This window comes from Phragmites australis, chromosome 10 (assembly GCF_958298935.1).
Source record: "Phragmites australis chromosome 10, lpPhrAust1.1, whole genome shotgun sequence".
Taxonomy (NCBI): Eukaryota; Viridiplantae; Streptophyta; class Magnoliopsida; order Poales; family Poaceae; genus Phragmites; species Phragmites australis.
Genome location: NC_084930.1, coordinates 28399458 through 28421631, shown reverse-complemented (window position 1 = coordinate 28421631; position 22174 = coordinate 28399458). Strand labels below are relative to the sequence as shown.

The 22174-nt window shown below is 45.1% G+C and overlaps 1 protein-coding gene across 4 annotated transcripts; it reads right to left on the bottom strand.

Moving 5' to 3' along the window:
• Positions 1-13080: 13080 nt before the first annotated feature.
• LOC133930574 (NEP1-interacting protein-like 2) lies at positions 13081-15408 on the bottom strand. Of its 4 annotated transcripts, none has more exons than XR_009911778.1 (6): positions 14944-15407; positions 14651-14829; positions 14320-14403; positions 13997-14161; positions 13738-13865; positions 13081-13374 (listed from the first exon to the last, which is right to left on the bottom strand). XR_009911778.1 is itself a non-coding variant. In XM_062377245.1 (5 exons), the coding sequence occupies exons 1-5, from the start codon at positions 15065-15067 to the stop codon at positions 13252-13254; spliced, it is 675 nt and encodes a 224-aa protein (XP_062233229.1). In that variant the 5' UTR covers positions 15068-15405; the 3' UTR covers positions 13081-13251. The 4 variants fall into 4 exon arrangements, 2 of the variants coding, with proteins under 2 accessions (XP_062233229.1, XP_062233230.1); XR_009911779.1 differs by having other exon boundaries at positions 13738-13810; XM_062377245.1 differs by lacking the exon at positions 13738-13865 and having other exon boundaries at positions 14944-15405.
• Positions 15409-22174: the final 6766 nt, after the last annotated feature.

Genomic DNA, 22174 nt, shown 5'->3' with positions numbered 1-22174 from the left:
ACTTCGTGTATCTCAAGGTATCCACGATCAGAGGCATTCACAGATTCAAAGTCAAAGGAAAGCCGGTACCCCGATACATTGGACCGTTCAAAACACTAGAAAGGAGAGGTGAGGTGGCCTATCAGCTCGAACTGCCATCTCAGCTCTCCAACGTCCACAATGTGTTTCACATCTCGCAATTGAAGAAATGTCTGAGAGTTCCAGAAGAGCAACTACCGATGGAGGAATTGAATGTGCAGCAGGATCTCTCTTATTCAGAATACCCTGTCAAGATTCTCGAGACATCAGAACATGTTACCTGGAATAAAAGGATCCGTGTGTGCAAGGTGCAGTGGAGACATCATTCAGAAGCGGAAGCCAAATGGTAAAGAGAAGAAGATTTGAAGGTAGAATTTCCCCATCTATTTTTCGATCTTTTCGAATCTCGAGGACGAGGTTCATCCTAAGGGGGTAGGTTTCTGACGCCTGTTTTCTCGCTGGCCCGGCCCATCTCTTCGCGCGTTGAAGCCCAGCTCTCTCTCTCTCTCTCTCTCTCTCTCTCTCTCTCTCTCTCTCTCTCTCTCTCTCTCTCTCTCTCTCTGACAGGTCAGGCCTGCCTGTCATCCCCGTCCCTATGCTTCGCCCGTGCCACGCGCAATCGAGCCGCCCGATTTTGCCGCCCTCATCTTCGCGCCAGCGCCCATGATCCCGCAACCGCCCTCTCTCCCTTGCACCTATAAATGTCACCCTAAGCCCACCGTTCCCCTGTTCTCCCTCAGCCCCGCCACCCATTCTGTCACATCCCAAATTCTTAATCATGCAATTAAGCATAATCATGCTTCTTAAGTATTATATTTAATTTTGTGTAAGTGTAATTCGGAACGTTAATGCACTTCGTTAAAAGTCAATTGGATGAGAGAAGGAAATTCGGAAGAGAAAAGAGTTGTATTCGTAGTCAAAACAGACTCCTTTCCCTAACACGTGGGCCCCACACCTCACCCACTCCCTCTCTCAAGTGGGCAGCCCCCCACCTGCTCCTTCTCTCTCCTCCCTCACTCCTCCCGTGCCCCACCCAAGCAGCACAGCAAGGGAGCTCCTCTCTCACTCTCCCACTCAAGCTCTCTCTCCCTTTCTGCCAAAATCCGAGCTCAAGTGGAGGATTCAAGGTATGCATGTAGTACCATTGCATTCTCTAGCTCATGAGCTACTCATCTATCTAATCCATTTTCATTTTCGTGGAAGAATCGAGTAGTTCTTGAAGTTCTTGGCATTCTTGAGTTTTTTGGACCAAAAATAGAGTTTTGGTCAAAAATGAGATCTAGAGTCGTGTTGCTAGTTGATGAGTAAGTTTCAGGACCCTTATACTATACCTAACATGTTCCCTTTAGGCTTGGAAAAGATCTCAACTCGAATCAACAAAAAATCCACTCGAAAATAGCTTTTCTAGGTTGGCCCAGATATTCCGGACTCACACGGAGACTCTGAGTTCAGCAGAAATAGTCCGTTGAATTGTGTTCAAAATTGGTTAGGATTTAGGATGCGAGATTGGTTTAGAATCTTTTAGATGGGGCATATGCACGTTTGTGTAGCACAGATTTGTAAAGTGAGTAAAATCACCTGAGGGAAAAGTCGTGAAGAACTCAAGTCTGTATCACTCGGATAATCCGGTCAAACCCGGAGACTCCAGGTAGTTACGTTATCAAGTAGCCGAGAGCTTTGTTTGGAATCACACTCGGAGTGTCCGGCACATCCCGGATAGTCCAGACCAACCCGGAGATTCCGGGTTAAGTTAGAGTAGTGGCTAACCGAGAGCCTTCACCAGAGGATGGCCCGGATACTCCAGAACTCGAATATTCCGGATTCACCCAAATACTCCGGACCAGTCAAGTAAAACGATAATAACCGAACGCCTCTTCTGGAGGTTCACCCAGAGGGTCTGAACCCGGATACTCCGAACCAACCCCGATACTTTGGATGACTGTTATTTTCTGGATTTCGTTTAGATCGTTTAGTATTGTGTTGATTCGCATATCTTATACTTCTAGCATGTTGTTAAGCTTTGTGGCATACCTTTTTTCACTTCATTTATACTCATTGCATTGCACGCGTTGATCCTTTTTAGAGAACGCCGATCCGTCGATCCCGGAGGCCCAGGGCGACCCCGAGAAGCCCCACCTATTTGAGCCAGTGCATCCAAGCAAGCAACTAAGCATATTGATCCCTCCTGCATAATTGGATAAGTTTAAAATTGATGAAATATGCTTATGTATGTATGCATGTTTAATGAGTCGGTGTCGGGTACCAATAGGTAGAACCTATACCGATTGCATTCTTCTACTTTGAATACTTGTGTATTTACATTCCTTGTAGCCCTGAGATGTTGTCAATGTCTAGGTATGAGTTCAACTTATATGCTTAGCCATGCTTAGGTCATTCGGTAGAAGTCAAACGACGGCGCATCCCATTGTTCGCGAGCATAGGACCTTCTTATGATTACATACACTTATTGAGGTTGAGATGGTTGTATAAGTGGTGAGTATGAGACGAGATGTGGACGGTGCTAGGAGGTGTTTTGTCCTGCTCAGATGTGGAGTTCCCCTGGGTAGGTAGGTAGAGGAAATCGGACACCGTAGACCGCTTTACGCCGGTTAAGCACCGATCGTCGGTGTTGTTGGCTTTTGCACTTACCTTACTCACCACATACTGATCTAATGGTAAGGCAAGCCGAATACCTTCGTAGCTGTGGCTTTTTGGGCGTGGACATCGACGATGTGAGCGGGTGGGCTTGTAGCGGTACTAGTTTGCTCTGGGAGTAGTTATAGTACCGCCGTGCCGAGCGATGCATGATCCAAACGATTGGAGCTGGTTGGGAAAGGTTGTCAGGAGTACCCCTTGTGTGCACTTTGGCCGGTGGCACAAGCCGAATGGTCTTCGTGTCGTGTGGGTCTAGGAGTATCCCCTGCAGGGTGTATAAATAGTTCGAATTTTTGCGCTCTCGGTCATGAGCATGCTTCTGTCCATCTGCATCGGTCATAGAGTTTCGAGTATGGTTTGTGGTTCAGTATGTGGGAGATGGTGATATTGGTTCTTGTTACTTATTGATACACATGTTAGTTATAGTTACACTTGTTCAGTTGTTAGTTGCAGGGTAGTTTTCATATGTTTTGGTTAAGTTTCAGTCGCTCACACATATGTGTAGGATGCTTAGTGCATATGTTTTACCTAACCTATGGCTCATCCTTGCTAATGATCAATGCATAATCCTTAGAGTCGAGCTATGTATATGTGCTCTATATGGTTTAAGTCTTGTGAGTACCTTCGTACTCATGTCTGCGCTTTCAGGTACTCCTGCTGCTGGGGAAGAGGCTGTTTTTAGCTACTTTGTGCCTACCGATCTTGGTGGCGGGCAAGAGTAGTGCATCATACTCTAAAGGTGACGTGTTGAGACGATGCCTATGGGCATGTGGCACCGTTCTCTTTTGTTGTTCAAAAGTTTAACTTTCTGCTACGTAGTTCTTTTGTGGTTAGGAGTTGAGGGGTTTTGTCTCCTAGCTCGCTTTTGTTGTAAATTGTTGAAATCAGTTGCATGCTTAATACATATAATATAAATATTTATTACTCGCTCTTTATTAAGTTATGTTATGATGTACATGTTGGAAGGCATGTGTTCCGATCCTTGGGTACAAAACACGTGCCAGGACTACCAGAGTGGTATTCTGTTTAATTGCTAAAGTCATGATCGTGTCAGTGATCGACTTAGTGATTAATTAGAATATTGTTTGGAAGATTCCCCACACATTCACCCTGAGCCACCATTGCCGATCGCAGAGCTCCACCAAACGTGAGGAGTCTTATCCGAACATAAGGAGACCTCTTCGACGCTTCTGAGGTCGTCATCGGCTTCGCAGGAATGCGAGGAGTCTTCTCCACCGCCCCTCGATGTCATTCCGTCGCTGCACGATTTTTCCCACCGAGCTTCGATGAGAACCGTCATCACCTCCCCGTCGCCAGCCCTTTCCGTTGCGCTCCGAAGCTCGCTGACCGGCTCTTCAGCATCGCAGGACCCTGAGGAAGCTTTGCCGACCTTCAATTTTGTTTCTCCGCCGTTGGGACCGTCATCTCGTCTTGCCCGATCTTCGTCGTCGCAGCTCTCCGTCGCTAGCCACCTCCGAGCTTTCTCCGGCCTTCGCGAGCCCTCAGTAAGGATCCCCGTGCACCTCTCTTTGTTTTCCGCCGCTCACCGTAGGTCCTAGTGCCCTGTAGCACTTTTCTGTGTGTCACTGGCGATGCTCCAACAAAATCCATGGCGCCGCCGCCGGCTGCCCCCCCCCCCCCTCGCCCTTGACCGTCCGATCGTCGTGCAGGGGCGGAGCTATGTGAGGGCCAAGAGGGGCCATGGCCCTTCCTCAAAATTGCAAATCCTTAGAGAAACTATTGAGCATCTGACTTAATTAGGTAGTTAAACATGTAAACGACCACCCCTTCCTAATGCAATTCATCCTCTTTTAAGTGCTGGCCCCTTCTTAATCGGTAGTCAAGCTTCGCCACTACGTAGATGAGTAGCCACGATTAAACCAGCCCATACCCCTTCACAAACCAGTAAGATCGTGCAACGTGTCGCCATAGTTGCAGTCAGGCTTGCCACGTGTGCATGCCACGCGTGCACCATCGTCTCACGTGGAATGGCCACGTCATTCGTTTGAGCCAAATCAACTTGCTGACGCAATAATTAGGATTTTCAATTCAAAAATAAATCACGTATTCTCTGAAATTAGGTAATTTTACATTTAGGCCTCCAAACTTTTTTGTTTTCAAAAAAGACCCTTTTCAGCAATTGTTATTTTACTTTTATCCCCTGTAGTTTTATTTAATTGCATATAGGTCCTAAATTTTACAAATAAGTCATGTAACTTTCTATTTTTTATAAATTAGCCCTTGTTCTTTTTCAGAAAAGCCTCTGTAGCTTTAAACATTCATAACTTTTCCGTTATAGCTCCAATTTAGGCGATTCTTGCGCTCATGCGATCGTAGCAGCGAGTACTATCCGTTAGTAGGCTTTTCAAAGCGCATGGCTTCTATTTAGTGTACTATTCTTATATTTTTGTGCTTTCTTGTTTCTGGTGTGTGTGGTTGCGATAGGAGATGAGCAGTACGTGAGCTTGCAGGACCAGATCTTTGAAGAGTTTGAGCAACCTGCTGCTGAGGCAAGTGTCCATGATCACATTGATCCTATTGTAGGAAAGTATGTCTTTTACTTTCTAAATGCATGCTTGTCAATATGAATCTCATGTTTAGGGTTTATTAGTACTTTCTATGATTATCCTTGTCGTCCGTGTTGTAGTTAGGTATCAAGGGTAGGAATGCTTAGTTGTGCTGTCAAGTCGGTAGGATAAATGTTAGTTTGATTAATGGTCTATGGAACATAAACTGGTTTAGATAATCTTTTTGTAGAAATATGGAACATAGGGATCTTGGCAGGTTGGTTTGGTTGGTAAGCTGTTGCGTACGCATTGGGTGATGTTCAAGTACCTGCTTTAGATCCTAAGGACCGATTTATGGACATGTAACCTGGCATAACAGCGCAACCATGAGACTTATATGGTATGGCCTGACCGATTAATTGGATGTCCCACTTATTCTGTACGCACCAGTGGACGGTTGGGTGGCACAAGAGGGGGCCTCTGCTGTGGATGAAATCCCTATTAGTAGTGAAACCTTAGTGGGTGATGCATATTTGCCCGATCTTCCGAAGGTAATATGATAAATTGATTGGTAGAGTTTCGATGTTGATGATCCAAAGACTCCGACTAGAACAGATCGGGAACTCTCACAACCACTACACCACTACTCCATGGTTATCAACCGTGCCAAGACGCAGTTGACCTCACCAAGAAGGCTTTTCCTGCAAGCGAATCGAGAACACAAGCAAGGATAGGTAGATGCAATCTGAATATTTCTAATTACAAATGAAGTACTCGAGTTTGGGCTTCAACAAACCGATAAACGGCGAAACAATCTAAAACAGAATAATCTAAGCTAAACCCGAGCCTAAACTATGACAGCTACTGTATATTTATAGGGGGGGGGGCATGGGGTGAATCAAGGGTTGTGCAGCTGTGGAAAGAGGCGTGCACAACTTGGACTCCGACCTCGACACGATTACAAAACCCGACAAGGTACATAATGGTGACGCATCATATTATTCCTTCGACTCTGACTAAACTATAAGAAATATTTGGTCGAGCATAGATCCATTTGAAAGGGCTCGACATAAGCTTTCCAGCAAGTCCAAGAACGCCTAAAACGGACTTCGTATGAGAAAGTTATGCTCGTTTTACTGATGTGCTGTCTTAAGACTCGACCACGATCACGACTCTGACTAGAGTTCAGCCTAAGTTCGAGTAGACTTGTCCTTCGAGAGGTAATGTTTGGGTAAGGTTGTAGTTGTTCTCCCATATTCCTAAGCAATAAAATATCACAAGAATTTAGTAGTAATCCATCTAAGGAAACATGAACAGCGAAACATAAGTTCACCTAGTGGTCTAATTGTTGTGCATGTGCTCTTGTAATTGGACCTTGTATGATTTGAGGATTACTGACGGTATTGATCGTATCCGAAGAAGTCATTGGCTCATCATTATCCCCCTCTTGAATTGGAGTCGTCCTCGACTCAAGCTCGTCTTCTTCTCCCAAGTAGGGTTTTAAATCTGAAATTTTAAATGTAGGACTAACCCCAATATCTACAGGTAGGTCTAATTTATATGCATTATCATTGATTATCTCAATTATCTTAAATGATCCTTCAGCTCTAGACATCAACTTTGATTTTCTTAGTTCTGGAAACCTATCCACCCTCAAATGCAACCAAACTAAATCACCCGGTTCAAATTTTATTTCCTTCCTACCATTACTTTCAATAATCCTATACTTTTCAGTCATGCTCTCTATATTCTTTTTAGTTGTTTCATGCAACTTAAGAATAAATTCAGCACATTTCTTAGCATCTAAATTAAGTGTTTCAAAAGTAGACAAAGGTAGTAAATCAATAGGAGCACGAGGATTAAATCTATACACTACATGTAACGAACTTACCTTGGTAGTGGAGTATACCGACCTATTGTAAGCAAATTCAATATGCGGTAAACACTCTTCCAACATCTTCAAATTTTTCTTTAGAACAATCCATAATATGGTCGATAATGTACGGTTAACAACCTCAGTTTGACCGTCGGTTTGGGGATGACACATAGTAGAAAACAACAGCTTCGTCCCCAATTTAGTCCAAAATGATCTCCAAAAGTGACTCAAAAACTTTGTGTCACGATCTGAGACGATAGTATTAGACACTCTATGTAGTCGAACAATTTCCCTGAAAAACAAATCAGCTATATTTGTAGCATCATCGCTCTTATAACAAGGTATAAAATGTACCATTTTAGAAAATTTATCCACAATTACAAATATGCTATCCCTCCCCCTCATTGTCCTAGGTAGTCCTAAAATAAAATCCATAGAAATATCATCCTATGGTGCACTAGGAACAGGAAGAGGCATGTAAATATCATGTGGTGGAGGTGGAGTCACACACTCTCAAGCGTCTTATCACGCTTTTGCAAGTGTTTTTACCAATCACCGCAGTTGACACAACCGGTGGCTGGTTCGTGATACCTTATCGAGTGCGAGTGAGATAGTTGCAAGAGAAGATACCGTTCTGATTGAGAGAATGTGTAGCTTGGACAGACAATATTAAGTAGCAAGGAATAGCAATTAATGAAATCAGATTAGCAAAACTGAATAAAAGTCCACAGTACTCGTCACAATTGCTGATCCGAACACGTTCCTAGAACTAGCTCAAGCAAGCCGAAAACTATAACAAACACAAGCACAATGGAACAAAATTCGCAATGCAAAACTGATTCTTTTTTTTAATTCTCTCTTTTTGCACTCTTTGCTTTTTTTTTGCACTCTTTGCTTCTTAATTTTTTCGAATGTGACACAAATTCAAAACTCTTCTACTGACTTTTCTAAGTCGAAAGAGGTATATGAGTCACAAACTTTTTCCAGAGAGTAGGAGTATAAAGGTAATAAAAAGATACTCTTTCTCTTAACTTTGGCTATCTCTGTTTTGGCTATGGTGGTTGGATCCGAGAAGGTAGCGACTCTGACTAAGTGGTTGGATCCGAGAAGGTGGGCGAATTCGACTAGGTGGTCATTGTGACTAGGTGGTCGGTCCCGAGTGGGTGGTCAGAGTACCTGGCGGACCCCGAGTGGGTGGTCGGAGTGACTAGTGGTCGGAACCGAGTAGATGGTCAATTCGACTAGTGGTCAAACCCGAGTAGATTGTCGAATTCGAGTAGGTGATCGAACACAACTAGTGGTCGAACCTGAGCTGATGGTCAAACCCGACTAGTGGTCGAAGCGGAGTAGCTGGTCGAACACGACTAGTAGTTGAACCCGAGTTGATGCTCGAACTTGACTAGTGGTCGACACGGTCTGTGACATAATCTCGACTAAAACAGACAAGGGCAAAATCAAGATACAGGACGACTAAGACAACAAAGACTTGACACTAGAAACTAGAACACGATGAGTTGACCAATAACAAAGACACCGACGATAGACTCAAACTCAACAACGTGAAAACTGAAAACAAAATTATGAAAAGCTCGAAGTGGTTTGGACAGTGGAAAAACTATGATCTAAATATTTTTGTGGGGTAATTTTTCTAGACTCTAGGCAATAGAACAAAACTAAACAAAGGGGACGACTGAGATTAGCTAACGGGCAGTTGAGGCTCTGATACCACTTGATACGTATTTGCCCGATCTTCTAAAGGTAATATGATAAGTCGATTGGTAGAGTTTCGACGTTGATGATCCAAAGGCTTCGACTAGAACAGATCAAAAACTCTCGCAACCACTACACCACTACTCCGTGGTTATCAACCGTGCTAAGACGAGGTTGACCTCGTCAAAAAGGCTTTTCTTACAAACGAATTGAGAACACGAGCAAGAGCAGGTAGATGCAATCTGAATATTGCTAATTATCAATGAAGTACTAGAGTTCGGGGTTCAACAAACCAATAAACAGCGAAACTGTCTAAAACAGAATAATCTAAGCTAAACCTAAGCCTAAACTATGAAGTCTACCATATATTTATAGGGGGACATGAGGGGGGTCAATCTAGAGTTGTGTAACCGTGGAAAGAGGTGTACACAACCTGAATCTGACCTCGACACAATTACAAAACACGACAAGGTTTAGAACGGTGATGTAACACCTTATTCCTTTGACTCTGACTAAACTATAAGAAATATTTGGTCAAGCATAGATCCATTGGAAAGGGCTCGACATAAGCTTTCCAGCAAGTCCAAGAACACCCAAAACAGACTTCGTATGAGAGAGTTATGCCTATTTTACTGACGTGTTATCTTGAGACTCGACCACGACCACGACTCTGACTAGAGCTCAGCCTCGAGTCCGAGTAGACTTAGCCTTCGAGGGGTGACATCCGGGTAAAATTGTAGTGCTTCTCCCACGTTCCTAAACAATAAAATATCATAAGAATTTAGTAGTAATCTATCTAAGAAAATATAAATAGCGAGAAACGAGTTCACTTGGTGGTCTAATTGTCGTGCACGTGCTCTTGTAATTGGACCTTGTATGATTTGAGGATTATTGACGGTATTGATCGTATCCGAAGGAGCCATGGACTCATCAGTGGGTGTTTACGGATTTGGAGACACCATATAAAGGCCTTGTAGTGATCTCTCGGTGCACACCTTGAAAGTGTTAAGATATTGACGGGTACCGGCAAAAGAGTTGATCATGACGTGGGTAAAGTGTACAAACTCTACAGAGTATAAAACTGATCGATCAGCCGTGTTCACGGTCATGAGCGGGCTTGGACTTCTTCATGATTAGTGGGAATCTTGGATGGTTAGTTTTGGGTAGTCAGGTGGTGGTACCCCGATGAGTTGAAAGCCGAATATGGGATATCTGGTGAGTCTAGTAGTCAGATAAAATCCAATGAGCTGTTCCTTTAATGTTGGTGTCGTCACACATAGGATTGCTAAGTCATTTTTGAGTCCAAGATTAGGACGACATTGATGCAGTAAAACTAAGTCAAGCATTTCTTACCTTAAGCCTTCATATCATGTTTTTCCACACTTACTGAGTACTCCATATACTCACGCTTGTCTTCTCCCAACCTCTTGATGCTGCTCAGAAGATGACGACTTCGAGGACATCCTGGCCAATGGAGCTGAGTTCTACACGAATGAAGTTTTCGACCTGAAGACCATGTTCTAGGCTGATGCTCCCCCGGACAACGCATGTGGATGGATGGAAGACCTGCTGCCGCTGGAGTTATCTTAGTGTTTTCTTTAAGACATACGAGTCATTTTGTAATAAATATTATCGTTATGTAATTACACTGTTATGTTATCACTTATGAAGTCACCACATATATAAAACTTGATCCTATCAGACATATGGAATACATCTAATTTGTTCTTTTGAAAATAAGGTGTGACAGTGGTGCTGTCGCAGCTCGGCGATGGTGGTCAACAGGATGGGGGTTGGGGGCGGGGCGGGGGTGGACATAGGCGGAGCTTGGAGGGAGCACCGGAGCAGCGTGGCCGGTGATAAGGCCGTGGGGCCTGTGATGACTCTGTGCGAGAACTCTCGGTACAAAGCAGGTATTATAGTGCCACGGCTTGTTTCGCCCGTCCGTTGTTGATCGGATGGTGCATAGGTTATACTGCTGACATTTTTTTTTTCCTTTGCAAGGGCCGCAGCTGAAATCATTTAAAATCACTATAGCAAATCAATGGCGGAGTAAGAACAGCACTAACATGAGAACAATTGCCAAGGTTGGGGATGAACCTGTGGTATAGTTGAGAAGTTCTTGTGGCACAACACATTCGAAACAAGAACACCGAATACCCGGGCCACTCTAGCGCTTTATTTTGTAGCTTGAATTGCAAAAGACTCAACTCCCAGTACCCCATAAAATCGTACTATTTTTTTAGACATATAAATCGTACTGTTATGTATTAACATGATGCATATCTGCGATCAACTTTTGTGAGAAAATGAATTATGTCTGTGAACCGAATACTACGAGTAGTAAGAGAAGTAAATGCAGGGAGCCAAAGGAGTTTGCGCAAGTGCCGACTATTGTGTGCGCCGTGAAGAATCAAGATGCCTAAGAGGGCCGATTTGGGTTCTAAAATTTACTACCGCTAAAAACTATGGCAAGGAATGTAATAACTTTAAGATAAAGGTGTACTGGTTTCTAGATAAAAAAACATGTAGGCTTGATCAAGCCTTATCCCTATTCTAACAAAACAACTCTAATAAAGGAAAAGAGAATACGAAAATTAAATACTAGAATTAAATTGCTTAAAAAGAAGGGATATGGAGACTTGATTTTTTTTCCTAAGGAATTGTGAAGTTAGCGCTCTCCCTAGCCCTTGTTGGAGCACCTACGTAAAGGTATCGCTCCCTCTTGATCCTGCGTAAGGAACCAAATGCTCTCTAATGGTAGTTATTCTGCACTTATGGATCAGGAGACTCTAAACTGACGCATGATCATTTTAAGGCGTCAACAATCACTTTACTATGAAACTTCTCAAGAGTAACAAGCTAAGAACCCACTTGACCTAATATAAAGCAAAGAGATAATTAGATACATACTAGCTACTCTCCTAGTACTAATGATGTACTTAATCTTGCAATTAAAGGGTTTAAAAATCACTCAAGTGCTTCTTATTCCTCATGACTTTCCAAGTGTGTAAATGAGCTCAACCACCAGCCAAGAGAGTCAAAATGAACTAGGTGGGAAAGTAATTATAGCCTAAAGGCAAAAACTAGTTGTTACTCAACCACTTAAAAAATTATACTCACTGGATTATCCGACGATACCTTTCTTTTTCTCATAATACCTTCCAGTGTATAGACTTCAACAGTATCTAAGAACTAGCCATTATTGTATGACTCTACTCATTAGATGATCTAATAAGGTTTGAACCTTAACACCGAAACACCCAGTATGCATATTTATCAACTCTTCAAGAATTAGACCCCCAATGCTTACTCCAATGATCACAGGATCCCCATTGCGCAATCATCCGATGTTTTCAACATATCATCCTGTGTATATCACTTCAATACTTCACTAAAAATCCTCTCCTAGAAACAATTTCTGTTGTAATTATTTGGTGTTCATCGGAACATCTGATGAACATAGATTCGATTCTTCACTGGAAAATGCATTCTGTAAAAATTATTTGGTGCATCATCTGGTGTATACATCGGACCATCTAGTGTGTACATTAGATCATCCGGTGTATAAAAAATTTATGGACTCCTTCAATGCATTCTAAAATTTGATCCATCTTCGATCTTTTCTTTCTTGGACTTCATCTAGGCTATCTAGTGCTAAACTTAACTAGTATGCATTGTAACTAACTCTTTAGCTCTAACTAGGTCAAGCTACTATTATTAACCTCTTTAATAATATGGCTAAAGAAAAAACAAAGACATATAATACTCTAAGTGTCTCTCAACTCTAAACGAAACTTAGTTAATCCTTAATCTTCACGCATATCCTTTGAACCATCAAGATGAAAACCAATGGGGACCGAGAATACCCAAGAATTATCACAATGACTTAACTTTCAATAGTTCTTATAAAACACACGTTAGTCACGATAATCGCATTATCATTAATCACCAAAACTCAAATGAGCGCCCTATATACTTACAGGTTGTTGCTTGGTATGTTTGCACCCTCCTCCGGACCACAATCTCGTCCATCGTCTTTTGTCTTGTGAATGGAAAAGGGATGGCCTCAGCGTTGAATTAACTCCTTACTATCGCCCGAAACATGCTCGAGTCTCGACCCTGGCCATCGTCGTCCGCTGCTTCTGTGCAAGACCGCCATGGCACGACCAAGGCGCCTACACAACTTCCAATTAAGGTTTTTAGAGGACAAACTGGTTATTAAGGTGGAAAGTGATAACCATATTTACTGCAATCCATACGTAAATACAATGGACACTGCATTAGCATGATATTGCATATTCATGTATAATAGGACCGCAGAACAAACTTATACCGATTTTGATTCTCAAATGAGTGATTGAAAATACATGATCCTCGATATATATGATGTATATAACTATCTTCATGATATAAAGAAGTGTAAGGATTAATTTACATCTCTGCGTATCTTTCTATATGATGAGAGTAGGCACTTTACAAAAGCTACACTTCTTGCCTACATACAGGGCATGAAGCATGGTCAATGAACCATCTGTCCACGCAAGGCTGATGGAAAGTGTGAGAACACTTCGGCAACTTCCTCACTGTCTCTCCAGTAACAGTATCCTAAGAGAAGAGCAAACTTTTAGGATGTTCAAAATAATGTTTAAAACAATAAAAAATGCCTTTTCTGTATCAACATCAAAAGAATCCTAACTGTAGCATATCCTGTAAAAAATATAAAAACAATGCTAATTGTACCATCAGGCACATACAAAACAGAACATGCACATTTCATATTAAGACTTAAAGAGAAGAAAAATGTAAAGGTTGCTCTATGTACCACACACCAAACAGATAGATTGTGCTCCCACACACTTATGATCTAACCAGAGCTTCATCAACTTGCATGTTACACTTGAACAAATGGTCCTAGTAACTAGCAGTTCTTTGGAAGTAACCATTAGGTGGAGAAAAGTGATTTAGCACCTGAGTGGTCTTAAATCAAACAGAGAGGTTGGACACTCCCAGTACAACTTCCATCATCTTGATTTCAAGTCATCTAACAAGTAACGAGTGTCAATTTATATTACCCCCATGACTGATTGACTACCCACCTCCAAGAGCAAATGAGCTATGTAAGTCAGACAAGATAAAAATAGCTTCTAAACGGTAAAATCCCCACAAAATTTAGATTTTAATGCAGGTTAATTTTGTAATAAACAAATATGTAATGTGACGCTAGTACCTGCAGGCAAATAGCGCAAGTTAAGTCTTCACCAATCAATTCCTGCTTCTGATCAGTCACCACATGATACGGTAACTTCTTTAGGGTATCTTGTGAGAGCCCTTCGGATAAAACTTCTTCAAGGACATCGTACAGATCATCATTGTTAAACTCTGCAATACCAACCTGTTGGAAAATAATATCTATTGTTTCATCAAAGAACTGGATGTGCTTCTACGGATACTCATACTACTAGTACTATTGAAGATGAAGATGGCTATCAGTTTATCAATTGATGTGCTTTCTGTCATTGATGATGTACCAGTGCTAATACAACAACTGACCTGCCATTGATATGCCATATATACCGATGGTTCATACTGCTCTTGCATAAATCGAGCATGAAGGAGTTGTTCTATGAAATCCCCCTAGAAAACAGAACAAATGAGCAATACTGACTATATACACCAGCTAGGAACTTGACATTGAACATTGCAAAAGGTAGTTTATATGATTTAGGGGGGAAAGAACTAACAACAGCATCGAAACACCACAGAAACTACGAAATTTCCTGATGCAATTATCCAATGCAATTTCTTGGGCTAACGCAGGGCCATTATACTGTGCTAATTATTGTACGGGTTCAATTATTGAAGAAGCTTACGGAATACGGACCATTGAGGATGTGCTCTGCGGATTGGATCGGTCCGCACACCAGTACGCGCGAGAAGCCTCCAGAACCTCGATGGAGAGCACCGCCCCTGCAAACGCCCCCAATCTGGCTCCCCGGAGAACGCCGCAGTCCGAAGCCCTCCCCGCCAATGCGCCGGTGAACGCCCCCGTCAAGCCTCCAGCTTCAGACAATATCACAACCACCGCAAATCCGCATCAAAACCAGAACACGGAACTGCAAAGGTACCCAAATTTGCTACCCACGTCAGTCATTTCTAGAAGGAGCATGCGTGTACCGATGGCGAAGAGACCGGTGAGGGCTCCGGAGAGCACGCCGTAGACCAGCCTGGGGAGGCACGTCCCCGTCGCCGCGCGGCGCTCCTCTTCTGCCGCCACCGCTGGCGGCAGCGTCACCTCCATCGCTCGCGCAGCGTCACGACACCCGCCGGTGGGGGGGGGGGGGGACGCTCCACGCCGCAGCAGCTAGTCGATCGAGCGTCACGGTGCTTTCGGTCCGCTTCCTAAGGACGGTAGGTATAAGGTGCCGTGAACGCGATGGCGCGCGCTTTGTCTATCGGGGTCGGGGTTGCGCCGCGCGCCGCGATGGTTGGTAGGAGGAGGAGGGCTCGATGGGCAGAGAGGGAGCGAGGGAGGAGGCGTGACGCAGCCTGAAAACAAGCTGCGGGCTTGCGGCTCGGCTCCTGATTGCTGGTGCGCTGTGCGCTGGGATCGTCTGACTTCAGGGGGAGTGAAGTGAGCAATTGGATCCCTGTGTTATGTGATTGGTTGCCGTATTAGGTTTCGCTTGTTGTTGAGATCGAAATCTCAGACAAGATGGGCCTTCGGGGGTGGACCTGACGAAAGCTTTTTATGTGACGTGTATTGGAAGCCGAACGGTCTTGGAGTCCTGTTCAAGTTTACACTGTGGCTCTATTTATAGCTTGTACCCTACGATCACGGACCCGGTTTACACTTATTACCCCCTAACCTGCTACATTCCCAGAATATCCGGAGGTAATATGGTATAATTAAGCGTGGTCCCATAATCACAACAGTACCCATGACAGTTGGGCCCACTATCCAGCTGTTTCTCAACCGAAGGGTGTCGAAGCCCTCTCCGTCCAGCCTTTTGACGAGCTGCCTTCGCCGTCTCTAAGCGAAGGCCTGTTCCTGTCTTCGCCACCTCCAGGCGAAGGCATGATCCTGTCTTCGCCACCTCCAGGCGAAGGCCTAGGACACGAACTGGAGCTTCGCCCGGCAGTCGGGGCAAACCAATCTTCACACTGCCGGATCGGTTATGGAAGATTCCACCGACACAGCGGTTGTCTCATAGCGACTCCAACTCCAACTAACTTCGCAGTTGCCCTTGGGTACGGAGACGGCAGGGGATGATCCCCAACAGTAGCCCCCTATTGGCAAGGTTTATCTTCGATAGGCCGAGTCTGTAGAATTTGAGACATCTAAGCGTCGTCCCCCTTCGACCTATGGAAGTTAATTGGGTCCAATGCTTGCTATTATATGTATATTATTATTAGTGATATTATTGTTATGATTATTAATATATTTTTTTGGGTGTTGGAACGTTAGGGGTTACTGTTTGCATTTAATGTTCATGGTAGTTATCTGAGCGCATTTTCCGGTGTCGGTTCAGCTTTTGATGCTGGTGGTGTTAACCGCGCTCGATTTCTCCTATCAATACAGAAGCAGTCAAAAGAAAAAATTTCACCGTGTCTTTGTTTAGAGTTGTTGCTCTCATACGAAGTAAGTTTAAGTCCTTCGGACAGCTTAGACTTAGCCCCCTGTTGCCTTCGCACCGCCTGGAGGTCCCTTGAACTCGATGGCGCCGAAATACAAATCGTCGCGTCCGAAGACATATTGCATTGGACAGTCCAAGGTGGATAGCGAAGTTTTAGCTGGCCTTGTCGGGGAGGGGCTGATTAATGGCGTATCTAAAGTCTGGCTTCCCGGGAAACAGGAGATCCCAGAACCCGCTGACGACGAAGCCATCGTTTTTGTGCATTACTTTAGGGCTGGCCTTCGGCTTCCCTGTGACGAAATGGTAATTAAGGTGTTGAAGCTCTTCGAAGTGTACTTGCATCAGTTAACGCCCAACGCCATAGTCAGGATGAGTCTGTTCGCCTGGGCTGCCCGATCCGAGGGAGTTAAGGCTTCCGCAAGGGCATTCTCCGCTGCGCACCGCTTGCACCATCAACCAAAACCCGTTTTTGTTCGCGGAGTACAAAGCGAAGCGCACTATGGTTGTCTAAACTTCGCCTATCGCGCCGGCCTGTCCACTCCCGTAGTTGTATATAAGAACAAGTGGCCTAGCGACTGGACCCAATGGTGGTTTTACCACAAGGTTGAAAGCGAAGATTACCTTGTGTCGAAGTGCGAAGGGGTCAAAGGAAATCGCGCACCGGATGTGCAGTTGAAAGCATCGCAAGAAACGGCGCTTGAAGCCTTCGCACGGTGCGCGAAACATTTGTCAACTCGTGACTTGGTTGAAGAGTTTCTGGCAGCCGAGATTTGGCCCCTCAGCCGTGGCTGGAGTATCCCGGCCTTCGGAGAGAAAGGGCCTGAGGGGCTCTGTCGTCTGCATCCTGCTGTAGAGGGCTTCGCAGGTACCCTCTTGGTCGTGCACTGTGACTTGATTTAAATCTTCTCGTCTAACAGTTGTTTTAATAATATATATATATATATATATATTAGATTTGTCAGTGGCTGAAGTTGAGGCGAAGGCCGTGATGCTGGTTGGCAAGGTTACCCCTGGCAAAGCGCAGCTCTGCGCGGACCAGGGTCTCAACCATAGGTTAAACAGGATCTTCGAGTACCGTGGATTGTCTTATGACGAGCGGCCGAAGATTTCGGTTGTTCTGCAGAGCAACGTGGGAGGCTCCTCACCAGTGGAAGTGAGCGAAGAGCCTATCGCTTGCCCTCCGGCGAAAAGGAAGGCTTCGGAACGATTGCCAAAAACTGGCCGTACCAAGAAGGTTGTCGCACTCCGGAAAAAACCACGCGAAGCTGCGTCGGAGCATCACGCAGAAACGTCACCGGAGGGCTCCGCTGCCTCGCGCGGCCTGACCTGTCGGGAGAGTTCGGAAGGAGCGCAAGAGGCCCAGGCGCCGAAATCCTTGTTTTGCATGCGCATCGATCTTCCGACATTAATCTTGAGTGACGACGAGGAATTGACGGGGACGGGCGCGGCATCGAAGCCCGGTGCCCCAGAGGAGCCTATTGATAAGGGTGGCGACAACGTAGAGGTGGTGGCGCATTCATCGCCCTCCTTGTCGTCGACCTCATCTTCCGAAAGCGAAGATTCGACGCCAAGTGCGCCCTGTCGGAGAGGGAAGGGCCTTATGGGTCTTGGCGGGCTGCTTGACGCGAAGGCCCTTGCCCCCGAGGCTTTGCGGCCCGCCTCTTTTGAGCCGAGTGCCGGGGAGCTAAGCGATGCGAAGAGAATTTTTGGTACCTTCGTTCTTCCTGAGGTCGAGATCCCGCTTGGTCAGAAGTCTTCAAGCGAATTGATTGATGTTTCCGATGTGGCCATCGCGAAGGTATATCGTATATTTTCTCAGAATGAAAAGAAAGGAAACGTTGTATTTACTAAGTTGTCAGTTGAAATTTCAGGTTTTACTTCTCTTCCGAGCTCAGTGCAAACAAGCAGAAAAGTCCGAAGCCCGTGCCCGAAGCGCTGAGGCCCAGATTGAACTGCTACAAAAACGGGCGGAGAAAGCAGAGAGCCAGAAGCGCGAGTTGTCACGGCGGGCGAAGGATGTAGAGTTGCGATCGGAGAAGCTTGAAGCGGAGCTTGAAGCCCTGCGTTCGGCGAAGGATATTGCTGACAGCGAAGTGAATTGTCTTCGCCAGAATTTGCAATCCTCCAAAGCGCAAGTTTGCGAGTTGCAATCAGAGTGTGCATCGGAGAGAGAGAGAGAGCGGAGCGGCTGCAGAATGAACTGAGCGAAGCAAAGGCTTGCAATGAAGATGCCCTTAATGTCATTGGGGAGCTTGAGCCGAAGGCGGTCGCCGCCTGCGAAGCGATCATCCATACATTTGAAGGTATAGGCACCTCGGCGACTCCTCCATCAGTTGAACTCGTCGGACTGGGTGGACTTATTGGTTGGATCGACGAGACCAGCAGCCGCCTGCTTCCAGCTGCTCAGCTTTACGGCGATTTCTGCGCCATGGTCGCCGCCCGGAGTCTCGTGCAGTCTGTGGAGATGACGGGTTGCGACCATCACACTGCTCTTCAACGACCTTCCTTCCAGTATCCTTCGGATCTGTCAACTTCTTTTGTTACCAAGTCGTCGAAGAGCACCGCCCGTTCATTCACCACTAACTATTGGTGTAAGCATGGACGCGAGCTAGCTCTTCGAGAGGCCGAAGTGAATTGTCAAAGGGTACAGATACCAAACTTGCATTTTCTCTTGTCGAAGGTTATGAAAGTGGTTATATGTGGCAATAATGTATTTATTGTTGTTGGAATTTTTAGGCCAAGGCGAGGGAGGACACTTCGTCGAAACCGACTAATGTGGCGGCCGAAGATACTGGGAAGGTGGGATGAATTGGCGCGAAGGGTCATTTTTATGATTTGGTTTTTGTAATTAATGATGCGATAAAATGGCTATGTAATACATTATGTATTAATGTCGAAGTGATATTGACCTTTTTGCGCTCCCTGCGCAGGTCCTTGCTTCGGACACTGCGCAGGTAGCCGAAGAAGCTGTGCTATGATGAGGCATAATTTTTATGTTTCCTGGTCCTGCTGGGAATCATTTCACCGTCGCCATGCTAATATCGACTTGGAACGTTATTGGCACGCGAAGTGTAGATCGTATGACGATATGAATGCTAGGACGAAGGCTTTTTGGAAATCTATTTATCCTTCGACAATAGTTAATCGGTGAGCTGAACGAAATCTTCGCCGCGCGGCGAGAGGGGACATTGACGGTGCATCGGTGCTCGTTGAACCGAAAATTGAACCGCAAGACGAGGAGCCATTTTCCCAGAGACCCCAATTGTGTTATCAGCATGGTCCCTCTTCGCAATTAGCTAGGCGAAGTGGTAGTGATGACAGATCTTCCATGCTGACGTGTTGTAATCAAGTTGGGGCCACTTCGGCCCCATCATCGCATTTCCATGCCAGCGAAGGCATCGAGTATCAATTTTATTTTAGTCGTTTGTATAAGGATTTTGTTGATCCAGAGGTTGATTTAGATGCGGAATAAACCTGGTTTGTGTTGTGACTTGCTCTTTTTGTACGCTCTCTTCGCATGTCTCGCGGAGTATGTTTTTGTTTTTTTTTTCAATTCTCCCGGGTCATAAGTTGAATTCTTCGAGTTAACTTTCTGGACGAAGACCATCCCCCGATTTTCACCGCAGTTTCCTGCGATTGTATTGGGATGATAATCTTATCTTAATTAGTGTTACTCGTGTGAAGCGCCGTCCCCCCCCCCCCCCCCGACTTTTACTCGCAGGTAACTTCGGCCTATTTTGGGTGGGTTGGTCTCTGATGCTTAGCTTTTGAAGTTATTCGGCTTCTACCTGTTTTCACCGTTGATATTTGGGTAGGCAATGCTAGCCCCCTGTACTTGACAAAGTGTTCTGTCTTTTGGTTGGCTTAAGGAAAATTTTCCTCAAAGGTTTGTTTATTCCTTCGGTGTGGGGGCAGGCACTCTTAGCCCCTGACTTTCATTGAAGTTCGCTTCGTTTCGTTCGGCTTGATGATACTTCGTTTGAGCGAAGGTTTGTTTTTTCCTTCGTTGCGGGGCAGGCATTCTTAGCCCCCGACTTTTGGCGAAGCCCGCTGCCTTTCATTTGGCTTAGCGATACTTCGTTTGAGCGAAGGTTTGTTTGTTCCTTCGTTGCGGGGGTAGGCACTCTTAGCCCCTGACTTTTGGCGAAGCCCGCTGCCTTTCATTTGGCTTGGCGATACTTCGTTTGAGCGAAGGTTTGTTATTCCTTCGTTGCGGGGGCAGGCACTCTTAGCCCCCGACTTTTATCGAAGTTTGGGTAGCGGTTTTTATAATCCCGCGAAGGTCGTAAGTGTACGCTTTCATGCCTACACTTTGCACCTTGTTCTGGTCGTCGATTGGTGCGCCAATATTCTAAGGTGGCGCACTTCGACGAAAAGTAGTGCTACTCGAGACAAGCAATATTTTTGGGGGCCAATATCTTTGTTCATATGGGTTTCTGCCTCGTTAAAAACCTCACCCCCTAGCGAAGGGGTCCCCCTGTGAGAAAAAGAGTGCAGTACCCTTACACGGTAATTACAAGGGCTATTACGAAAATTAGAAAAAACAAAAAATAGAAATTACATTGGAGTCTCGGACTGTTGCCGCCAATTTTCAGGCGTAGAACTTGCGAAGGTTGTCTGCATTCCAGGTGTGTGGAAGCTCTTCACCTTCCATATTTGCCAGATGGTAAGAACCGGGTCTCAGGGATCTTTTAACCATGAAGGGGCCATCCCATTTGCTATGAAGTTTGCCAAACGACGTTGTTGTACCAAATCTTCGTAATACCAAATCTCCTGGTGCGAAGGCATTTTCAGATACATTCTTGTCTCTCCATTTTCTTGTCTCTTCTTGGTAAGTAGCCAGGTTTTTGGCGGCTTGCAATCTTACTTCTTCGAGGGCATCTTTTGACAAAAGTTCATCGCATTGTTCTGTATCATTCCCGACCCTGAACGATTTAGCTTTGCATTCTTCAGGGGTCATGGCCTCTTCGCCAAATAGTAGGCGAAACGGCGTGTATCCTGTTGGTCTTGCAACCGTTGTTCTTACTGACCATAACACCTTGGGCAGTTCTTCGACCCACTTTCCTTTTGGCAATCCTTGAAGACGCTTCGCGACCCCTGCGAAGATGATGCCATTTGCTCTCTCAACTGCACCATTGGATTGCGGGTGGTAAACTGATGCAAACATTAACTTTATGCCCAGGCCATTACAGAATTCTCTAAATCCGGCGCTATCGAACTGAGTACCGTTGTCCACGGTTACTTCGCTCGGAACCCCGAAGTGACACACGATATTCTGCCATAGGAATTTTTGTATATTTTTTGACTTTATGCTTACGAGTGGCATTGCTTCTACCCACTTTGAAAAGTACTCTACCGCCACCACAGCGTAGCGCAAATTTCCTGGGGATGGCGGCAGTTGTCTGACAATATCGATTCCCCATCGCCGTAGTGGCCAGATCGGCGGAATGAGTTGTGTCTTCGTTGTCGGTCTGTTTGATCCCTTCGCCCAAAATTGGCACTGTTGGCAACTTCGTACCAGTTGGTCCGCATCACTTACAGCCGTTGGCCAAGAGAAGCCCTGCCTGTATGCTTTTCCTACCAAAGCCCTTGTTCCGATATGTGAGCCGCACAGCCCGCTGTGAATTTCTCTTAGCAGTTGTTGGCCTTCTTTCTGAGATATGCATCATAACAATGGTGCGTAGACTCCTGCTTTGTACAGATCTTTGTCTATAATTGTATAATTTCTTACTCTTTGAGCCATACGCTTTTCTTCGACGTGATCTTCGATA